The sequence below is a fragment of the Carica papaya genome, chromosome 8 (genome assembly GCF_054855325.1).
Source record: "Carica papaya isolate Zhongbai chromosome 8, ASM5485532v1, whole genome shotgun sequence".
NCBI classification, from domain to species: Eukaryota; Viridiplantae; Streptophyta; class Magnoliopsida; order Brassicales; family Caricaceae; genus Carica; species Carica papaya.
Genome location: NC_142316.1, coordinates 8,414,891 through 8,426,498, shown reverse-complemented (window position 1 = coordinate 8,426,498; position 11,608 = coordinate 8,414,891). Strand labels below are relative to the sequence as shown.

Genomic DNA, 11,608 nt, shown 5'->3' with positions numbered 1-11,608 from the left:
TTGATAATAAGGATTCTAAATAATTACAATATTATGAGAAAAATTAATGGCAGAACTATATAGAAAAAAATAATACAGTCATTTAGGCAACAAAATATTCATATCAACATTAATATTTTAATTATTTTATGATTACCTTTTGTTATTATTTTGATTGTTTATTATTTATTTCATAATATAAATGAAAAATACATATGTTTACTTGTGTAAGAAAGAAAAATTTGGTTTTCCATTTTACCCCAATTTCTAGCAATTACATATTTACTAGAGTGAAAAAAATAGAAAGATGATTACATTTCTTTCAACTTCACATTATGTAAAATATTAACTTTCGAATAACATTTTTCTTAGATATCATAATGCTTTAATTGTCAAATTCACAAATCAAGTTTCAATCTTATTCACTACTCTGTTTCAAAGAAAATTTTAAACAAACAAAGTAAAAGTTATTTTTCCTTCTTTTCCCTCCGGCTCCACTCTTTTCACTCCCCTTCATCCAAACATACTCTAAGGCAATCAATGGATATGTGAAACACCATTTGTCAATAAAGACCAGAAGGCCAAAGTTAGTAAGCTAGAACTTTACCAAAACTCTCCACAAGAACAACAACCATCTTTAAAATGGTGGAATCTACTTGTATCCCTAACAATAATCTGTCTTCCAGTAATTCTTGATGCAATCTCCATGAAAGAATGGCAATCTCCACATATCCGTATATTCTTCATAATCCTAATAGGGACACCTACGGGTAAGCAAATTAACCCGAGAGTAAAAGCAAGCTTCTCGCTGTGGTGCCTCAATAGTTCCTGTTTTTGCCTATTGTCTACATTATGAAGGTCATGTTCTATCTTAGGCCTGTAACTGAACCTCTTCATGTCTTCCACCAAATTCTCTAATTTCAAATCAATCTCTGCAATTCTAGGATGGTTTCTTTCACCAACCATAAATGTGTGAACCTTGTCCTTAATCTCTATCCAACTCATACCCTTTACTTTCTTCATATCACTTTCTCTAAGAAGTTTTCTTGCTGTAGCAACTTCCTCCCACTGCTTATTTACTGAATATGTATTTGATAGTAAAACATGGTTTCCGGCATTACCGGGTTCCATTTCGAATAAATTCTTAGCTGCAATCTCAGCTACCTCAAGATTCCCATAGACTCTGCAAGAGGCTAAAACAGATCCCCACATGGAAGCGGTAGCAACAAAAGGCATCTTCCCTATCAGTTCAACTGCTTTACTAATTAGTCCTGCACGACCTAAGATATCAACGAGGCATGAATAATGAACGACATTAGGAAATAACTCGTGCTCAGTTTTCATGAGGTCGAAAAACCTCTGTCCCTTTTCCACTAAACCTCTATGACTGCAAGCAGACAACAAAGAAGCATATGTAGATTCATTTGGATATATACCTCCTTGCTGCATTTTCTCAAATAGAATCATCACCTCCATGGCACATGCATGTTTAGCGAATCCAGTAATCATGACATTCCAAAGAACAATATTCTTCTCTTCTGTACCTGAAAACAAAACATAAGCCTCTCTGATACTGGCACATTTAGCATACATGTCTATAAGAGAGGACGCCACAAAAATATTTGAACCAAATCCGGTTTTACATGAAACAGAATGGACCTGTTTGCCCTCAATCAAAGCAGCGAGACTTGCACAAGCACTGATAGCAGAAGAAATGGTATACTGATTATGTTCCAGTCCTATTACTTGAGCTTTACGAAACAACTCCAAAGCATCCTCATAAAGCTCATTTTGTGCATATCCAGCTACCATTGAACTCCATGTCACCTCATTCCTTGTTGGCATGGAATCAAAAACCCGGATAGCATCCTTTAGCAGAGAACATTTTGAATAAACATCAAGCAATGCAGTTCCCACAAACACGTTTGAATCCATTGCAGACTTAATAGAAAAACCATGTAACTGTTTACACTCAGTGATGACAGATTTCCCTGCACAAGCGCAAAGAAGACTTGAAACAGTGAATTCACTGACAGAGCTCCCTTCTCTGCGCATCTGCAAGAAAAGAGCAAGAGCTTCTTGCTCCTCCCCACTCTGTGTATGCGAACTAATCATGGTATTCCATGAAACCAAGCTTCTTTCAGGCATTTTGTCGAACACCATGTGGGCAAACCAACAAAGGCCACATTTATAGTACACATTCATAAGCAAGTTACATGTCAAAGTGTCTTTCTGTAATCCAAAATGTATAATCCTAGCATGGCAAGCTTTCCCTGCCATGGAATTTATGTTTCTTGCACATAACCGCAAGAGGGTATGCAAGTTTGGTATCTGGGTGATATGTTGGATCCGCGGATGAATGTCGGCACTGGCAGCATTGTGTATAGTGGACAAGTAGTGTTTACAGCAGAGATCAAAGGTGTTCTGAAACTGGCTCTTGTATTTACAGAGAAGTTTCGTACACTGTCTACCATATGAGAAAAGCATGTATAATAATATCTAATCTGATAGCTACATTGATTTATATTTAAACAAGAGCTGATATGATAAGTTTTTACAACTGGGTATGAAGGTTATCATAGAAATTGTCAATATAATTTGTAATAACCGATTTTAAAATTTTGTTCAGAATTAATTTTAAAATTAAAAAATATATATATAAATATATAATTTTAAAATTTATAAATTTTTATTTAATATGAAATTATAAAAAAAAATAGTTTGAGTATGAAATTGAAAACAATTTTATAAAAAATAGGTAAAAATTTAGGTTCGAATGATATTTTTGAAAGAAAAATCGAAAGTTTAAAGTCAAAATGCAATTAAAAAAAATTGTGTCACGTAACGCCGCTCAGTTAGCAGCCCCCACGAACCGGAGCACGCCGCGTGGCAAGACAGCTGACTCGGTGCCACGTAGGAGGCCACGCTGGCAATCCACGTGCCCGCGATTGGACGACACAGATGCGTTCCCTCGTGCGTGGACAGTCTGGATCCGTTCCCTCCTCAAGTGCGATCGGACGGTCAAGATTCATTCCCTTTTTAAATGCGATCGTACAATCAAGATTAAATCTCGATGAACGGTTCAAATTCATTTTCTTTTTAAACATGATCGGATAGTCGAGATCAAACGCGATGAATGGACGAGATTTAAGGGAGACAGGTATAAATATCTCGCATCACACCGAACCCAAACCCTAGCTGCCAGCCACCCGTTAGAGAAGTAGAACCAATCGCCGGAGAAGAGAGCCGACTGCCATCCGTCGCCGCGCTAGAGTCACTTCCGATCGCCAAAAAAAGCAAAAATTCTCCTATATGCTTAGAATTTGATTCCAAGCACCCTCATGGCCAAATTGGAGAAAAAGAAACAGCAGATGAGCCAAAAATCACGGGTAAAATCCGGCGTCACCGCCGCGGGAAAAACCTAAAACCACCTCCTATGAGCCCCTTTCTGATTTCCGTTTCGTGTGATTTTTCCACAATTTTATTTACTATTCTATTTTTACTTGTTAACCGAAGAAAAACACCGAGCCGTGAAGGTGAGCCGGCGGAGCCGCCGCACTGTAAAATCCTGCAACCTATAAGTTTTTGTTTTTCAACTTTTTTCAGCCAACCAATGCCCCATAACGTGTTTTCTCATAAGAATGGGTATAAAATCGGCTGAAATCAGCCAAAACTGACTGAAAACAGCCAATTTGAGGCAAACCGCCACCAGGGGCGACAGTGCCATCGCCGAATCACGACGGTGCCGCCGTGCTGGAATTCTAAAATTGGCCGAAAAAAGTTTTTAACACCAATTTTGAATTTTTTTGGATATTTTTAAGTATGTGAAGCATGTTTTAACCTCTACAAAAAAATTCAGGAAATTCGGGGATCGCTAATAGGCACAGTAGAAATTTCAGTGTTTCGAACACCGATTTGAATAAGAATCTCTCACCTTATTCTCTGTTATGGAATTGAAGTTTAATTATCAATAATACATATTTTGCGTAATTTAGATAATTTCGAGAATTGATTACAAGTTACTAATGGAGTTAGAACCGGTTATTTATTATTATTATCATGTTTAACTGATTGATTGATTTTACAGCTTTAAATGCATGATAATATACTGAAATTGGTAAAATAATTCAGTTGTGTTTCCTTAATGCATGTATTGTCTGTCTTACGTTGATTTATGGTTAAATTGTGAAACTGAAAATTAAACATAAACAGAAAATTGATTGATTAAGTGAATGAATGAATGGTAGCCTTGCAGGATATTCTGCGAGATGGTGGACAGATCGGGTACATAGGGAACCCTACCGTGAACGTCGTCTCATACCGAACGGGATATCGAAGATTGATATTTTTGGCGCTCATACCGGATGGAGTATGGGAACGACCTGTTTCACCCTCATATCAGATGGGATATTGAGGGATAGTATTTTTTACGCTCATACCAGACGAGGTATGGGAACGGCCGGTTAGTTGACGAGGTTAGATGTTGGTCACACATAGTGGGACATCCCTATGGACCCCCATGGATACCAGTAGGCAAATGAAAAATGGAAAGTTGTTATTTTTACTTACTTGAATATGAGATTATGATGTTATTGAGTTATTGTCTCTATAGATCGATTTAAGAAATCTCGCAACAGTAAGTATATAATAAATAGTTTTACTTATGATAAATGAATTTATTTAAATTAGGAGCTCCATTGGTTGTTTTTATAATTTTTACCAATCTTCATTTTCTGTATCGGTGAGTAGTGTGATATTCTTACTGGATTAGTATAGTTCACTCCTTTAATGACTATTTTAGATCAAGAAGACCAATACCCAGATCCCGATCAAAAAAATGGTTGTGAATAGTTCACCACCCAGACTCCTTCAAAAACTAGTGAAGGTCGTCCTAAGATACTCAGTTGTCTACCTTTCGTTTATTTTTTTTATTATTTTCGTTAAGGAACATTCTCGTAACTCTATTGGGTATTTAAAACTATTGTGTAAAGAATGTAAACCCAAAGTTTATTATTCTGTTTCTGCATTCAATTTATGATTTTATTTCCTTTCAAGTTCCGGATCGTTACAGAATTTATGTTGATGCAGCCCATTTAGCTAGTTAGTAGGCTACTAGTTATGATCTCTTAATACTCTTCCGGTTTATAAAAGACTATGACATCAAGGAGAAGAGAAAAATTAGAGGAGGCATGCTACAGGAAGTTAAGTCTCCTAAATTTATAAACTAAAGTTTTATTGGCACAACATGGAGATATAAAAAGTAAAAGAAAAAGGCAGACTTTATTTATGATTTACACATGGTAAGTAAACATTAAAGATTACATTATTTGGATTAGAACTGAAGAAGATATGAAATATTAAAGATTTAATGCAGTAGCATAATGGAAATTATCTCACGTTTTCTTAATTTTTTTAACAAACTTTTGGTGTCCAAACTATTTTATTTATAATCTAACTATTAAAATTGCAAACTGCTCAGCAGTAGAATTGTGCCCATTTCGTGTTTTTCTGTGGCTACTTTCAAACACTCTACTAATTTATTCATAATCTCTCCACATCACAACCTTTCTATAGGCATTAAGATTATATCATCTTCGAAACTGCTGAATGGCAGCAATAGCTTAGGCTTCTCAATCTCTAATTTTCATGGATTCTTTCTTCTAAATTGTAGTTCAACATGTCTGGTTGAGGATATTGAAGAATCATTGTCTAATTTTATTTTTGATGAGAGAATTAAAATTTTTAATTAGTTGTGCATTATGCAAATCTAGCTTAATATTTAATTTTAATAAACATTTGACATAGGACCATATATATATTCAATACTTTGGCTAAATCAGATTTTAAAAAAACTTTTGGCATTTCACTGGACATTTTGAAATTTAACGTTATAAATGAGTATTTTTAAGTACTTGAAAATTATTTTTAAAATTTATTAAATCATCTAATTATTTTATTTTTTAAAAAACTATTTGTTAATTTTATAACTTATCTAAAGATATGTACTATTTATAATCCATTTGTTTGAGTAAAAACTTTGGATCAAACTGACCTTTTGGTGTAAGCTTGATTTTTTTTTAATACTTTTTGATTTAGTAGCTTCACAAAATTATTATTTCAATGAAGTATTTATTTTGACAAGGTGACTTAATTTGATGAGAATAAAGAAAAAAAATTTACTCTAAAATTGATGTATCTTTGAAGTTATTCTCATATATTGTGCACATATATCGTATATATTGTGTATATATCTCTGTTAACACATACGCTTTCACCAAACCTTTCCCAAAACTTTGACATGGTATCAGAGCAACTGTAAAGGCTTCCGTCGTCAAATTTTTTTTACCAATCGTGCTCTCTGTCTCTGCCTTTGTCTAGGATATCAAGCAAGTAGCGACACGTTCTCTTTCATCTACTCAGACCTCTTTGAGCACAATCATCATGTTATTAAACAATGAAAACTCAAGTAAGAAGTATGTTGTCACCGATCCGGCCTTGCCATATTATTTGTCATCTTCGGCTCTTTAAGGTATCTCTCTCACACCAGTAAAATTAAAAGGAAAAAATTATGCTGCTTGGGAATAAGCGACTCTTATGGCCTTGAAATTCCAAAATAAACTTGGTTTTATTGATGGATTAATCACAAAACTAGATTTATCGTCTTCGGATTGTAAAGCCTAGGAGGTCGTTAATTCTATATTGTGTTCATGGACATTTAACTCTCTTGATGCTCCTGTTATTATAATGATCTATCAGAATACTGATGCAAAACTAATGTAGACCTTGTTAAAGACTCGATATTTTATTGAAAATGAACCCCGTATTTATCAATTTTGGTCTAATATAGCTATGAGCAAACAATTTGGATCTCCCATTGTACTGTGCTCCTGTGACCAAGGAACGAAAATTGTGACTTGGTTTGAAAATTTGAATATTTATCAATTCTTGATGGGTTTGGATGGTGTGTATGCTACCTTATGGACCCAAATCATTAATATGGATCCCCTTCCTTCTCTAGACCACGTCTACGCTATGATCTCACTGAAAGAATCTCGCCAGCGTGTTATCAATGCTTGAACTGACATTCCTGCACTTGGTTTTGCTGTCCACGTTGACAAAACAATTCTGACTCTATCACGAATAATACATATATCTTGAACTTTTGATCGTACTCTAAGTGGATGCCCATTTTGCACTTTCTATCATCAGGTGGGACACACTTATGATCGCTATTTCACCCGCTTTGTGGTTTCTCCACAATGTCGTAGACGCAGTCGTAGCAAAGCCTGTTATCCTGCACCCAACCAACAGCCACATTATCAACAGCAACAGGCTCAATTAAGTCCTGTCATGGCAGCAGCAGGCCAAACTAATGTCTTAACCGAACCTCTTACTCCACCAAATACCCGGTATAATATTTGAACAAATGCAGTGATTTCTCAATCTTTTTGAGCCTTCTCCTCCTGCTTTCGAGTCCCTAGCAAGTAAGGCCTCACTTTCTATTGTCTCTTGGCTTATTGATAACGGAGCTTCTCATCATATGATTTAAAATTTAGATTTATTTTCTAGCATTCATGCTATAACACCGACTCTAGTCGGGCTTTCCGATGGAATATAGACATCTGCTATAAAGGAATAGTGGTGTCACTTCATCCTAGTTTTCTCCCCAACGTTTTATATATTCTAAACTTTTCAGTTAGTTTACTCTCTGTTGGGCAACTAATATCTGATTCTGATTGCATTGTAACGTTTACTCCTCATATATGTGTTATACATGACCATACTACGAGGAACCTGATTGGTCTAAGTAAACCGCACAAGGGGGTCTTTTTTTTTTTTTTTTTGCCGGTGATAGATGCAATGGTTGCTACTGTAACGACTCAAGACTCTTATGCTCTTTGACATCAATGGTTGGGGCATCCCTCCCATCAACCCAAAAATTTGTTGGGTTGTTGTTTTGGTTTTCATGTCGATAGTTTTGTAAACAAATTTTTAATGTTGTATTTATATTTAATAAAATTCTTATGATTTACGACATTATGCAACTTCAAAATTTCAATTATGTCTTGTATAATGCTCATAACAAGAGTAATTTCTTATTTGTCAAAATTAAAAAAAAATAAAAAATAAAAAAACAAGAATCATCTCTTAGTTTGAGATTCTTGCCTTTTTAGTTTTTTTTTTTATTTTTTTTTATTGGATAATACTTAAAGGTAATGATAATAAAATTACTAAATCTCTATTTAAAACCCCCTTTTGCCAAAAAGTCAGAAGTACCAATTGGGCTCGTAGTTGGACAATGCTATCTTAGTGACAATCATTCTTTTTGCAAATACCCACCTTATTGAATCACTAAACTTTATAATCCATGCATTTAAAAGGTGATTATAATATTTATTTATTTATAGCTGCTGAGAATTCTAATTTGATTTGATGACAATATGATTTTGACATCCAAAAATCAAATACTTATATAATTCAAAAAGATACTATCATTAAGAAATAGACACAAATTATTAGAGCACTGAGTCATTAACTATTTTAAACAAATTATTTATTAATTTAATTAATTAATTAAAATTATTTTAAATTATATTTTATTAAAATTATTTTATTAATTTAATTAATTAGTTAAAGTCATTTTAAATTATATTTTTAATTATTTTAATCAAAATATTAAAAACCAATCTAATTTTTTTATTTTTTTTTCAGTTAAAAATGAAAAGAAACTTTATTATTTTGTATTTGTTAATTTAAAATCATTATTTTAAGTTATTTTTAGGGCATTCAAAATAACTTAAGTTGGTTCATCCTTTTTCTTAAAAAAAAAATTTGAAGAATTAAATTGAAAAAGAAAAGAATATTAAAAAATAAATTATAAATTTCAATAATTAATTTTTATTTATTTATGTCCTTGTGATAAAAGCAAAATCATTACACAATCTAGCTCCACTTCATATATATATATATATATATATATACATATACATATATATTTGTATATATATCTACACCCACTATAAACACTTGGTCCAAAAAAAGAAAACACTATAAATAGCACTACACATTCTGTATAGGCTTTATTTATATCAACCACGTTTTTCTTCCAAAATTGACTCTCGAGTCTTCAACTCATAATGACCCAAATCGAAATTATTCCAATCTAATCGAGTAGATATGAACTTTGTGATGGCTTCACCTATGCTCTAAGTTGTTGTCCATATAAATTGGAAATCCAAACAAATTATAATCTTTAAACCAATTTTAGTTTGGTTTAAAAATCTTCAAATCAAACCAAATTAAAAGTCAAACTATACATAATTAAAAATAATATATAATATAATGAATTAAAAATTTATACACTATTGTTATTTGCGATAACCACATTAATATATACATTAACTTAATGGACTTTTATGGAAATTAACTTAATAGAGATTACTAAATAAATCATATATTGTTCAAACTAGATATATGATGATCAATTAAAATATTCGATAATATTTTATTTAAAAACAAGTATAGTAGAATAATTATTTGTAAAAGAATCTAAATGGGAAGAAAATTGTTTAAGAAACAATATAAATGGCGAAAATAGGAGGAAAAAAAAAAAAGAAACGAAAGACGCGAAATAAAGATCTAAAAGATTAGAAGAAATTCTTCTATTTGACAAGAACCGCGACTTCACAACTTCAGTCCATTCTTATTTAGATGTCAATAGCGCAAATGTCATAATCTAGACTACTAATTTTACTAACAATAAAGGCATTAACTTGAGAAGCTTCAAGTGGAAATATTTTACTTTATGATAATCGAACATTGACTACAACATGATCTTACCTTTTATCTTCACCACCACATGAGTCATTCTCAAACAAAATTTTATACATATTATCCATCAATTACCCAATACTTAATAAATTATAAGCCAAACTAATAAACAAATTGCACGTCAGTTAGAAGTTTAGTATTATCATGGTTTGTTTTGATGACAATTGTACTTTTTCCTTCAACCTTAATCACCTTGTCATCACCTAGACGAACTATTGATTTCTCTACCTCATCAAGCTCTCTAAATAATGAATTTGAACATGAAATGTGATTAGAACACCCACTATCCAAAAACCAAACAAAATCAACAACATTGTTAGTAAAAGAGTAAACAATGAATAACATACTCTCTTATTTTTCTGTAACATTGGCATGCTTCTATTTATTCCTTTGCTTGTTCTAGCAATCAGCCACTTTATGACCCAATTTCTCATAATAATGGCACTTTATCAAACTCTAATTTTGCTTGAACTACCTTAGTTTACAAGATCATCCTCCTCGTCCTTGATTTCCACCACGACCTTTGTCACGATAACCACCATGAGAATGACCTATATTTAAAGCTTTGTCATTTGATTTAACGTTAAAGGTTCACTTGAAAAGTCTTTCCTTCATTTATTGGTAATGATCTGTTCAACCTATCCTCATGAGTTTGCAAAAAACTCATCAAATCATAAAAAAAAATAAATAGATAAATCTTAGGACTCCCCTATTGCATTAACCACATGATCAAATTTAGGAATTAAACTCCTCAATAGGTTTAAGACAATAGTTTCATCAATAATAATCTCGCCACATGCCCTCATTTTAAAGATAGTTGCAAAAGCCCTCGACAAAAATATTTAAACAAATTCAGAGGTACCCATTTGAAGTGTTCTAAAGGTTTTATGAATACATTGAAGTTTGAGATTTATTACTTTTGATGATCCTTAGCATTTTATTTCAGACTTTGCTAAACTTCCTTATAAGTAGTTGCTGTAAAACAATTCGAGAGAAAATGTCATATGTGACTACTTGTTGAAGAAAGAAGAAAGCCCTTGTATCCTCTTTCTACTTTCTTGAAGCCTTTCCCCATCAACTAGGTTATTATGCCCATTTCCCACCAACTCCATAATTCTTGAGACACAAAAAAAAGTTTCATTTATGTTCTTAAATTCGTAGCTCTCACCTTTGAATAGAGGAATTAAAGGCTAAGATGAGATTGTTATACCATTTACTACCATTATTTTAGGTTTGCGCGAACCACTCTAGTGTTGGAGTTATATCTTTAGTTTGCACCCTCTCAACTGTAGCAGCCCCGGAAATTCATAATGGAATTTATATTATAAATATCAAATGCGGAAGCGAAGTCAAAATTTGAATAACATCCCTTACACTGAAACCGAAACGTGCTCACAAAATATAAAAGATTAAACTACCTAAAGGAGAAACTTGAAAGTAAAAACTACGAATGTGACTACGGAGTCTTTAGGCGTCTCCTTCGTCGTCCTCCTGCGGAATCGGCTCGGGAACGATGTCCTCTTGATCTGAAATGATTAAATAAGGAATGAGCTACACTAGCCCAGTAAAGACATCACGATATCTCACCGTCACGGAGGTAAAGGTGGGTAGAAAACACAAAAAGACCAATGGAGCATAATTTACAACGAATCCTTTTATCGATAAATAAACCTTTACCATTTACTTACCTCGGTGAAATTCATAAAACAATATACGAAAGCAATAACATCATCATCATCATGGAAACATATATATGAACTGTATAACATAATACCTATCACACTTTTCGTAATTCAAT

General features: G+C 33.0%; 1 protein-coding gene across 1 annotated transcript; it reads right to left on the bottom strand.

Annotated features, from left to right (window-relative positions):
• Positions 1-376: 376 nt before the first annotated feature.
• Positions 377-2,548, bottom strand: LOC148240467 (Pentatricopeptide repeat (PPR) superfamily protein). Its single transcript, XM_088209964.1, has one exon. It carries the CDS (start codon positions 2,464-2,466, stop codon positions 583-585), a length of 1,884 nt encoding a protein of 627 aa, XP_088066090.1. The 5' UTR covers positions 2,467-2,548; the 3' UTR covers positions 377-582.
• Positions 2,549-11,608: the final 9,060 nt, after the last annotated feature.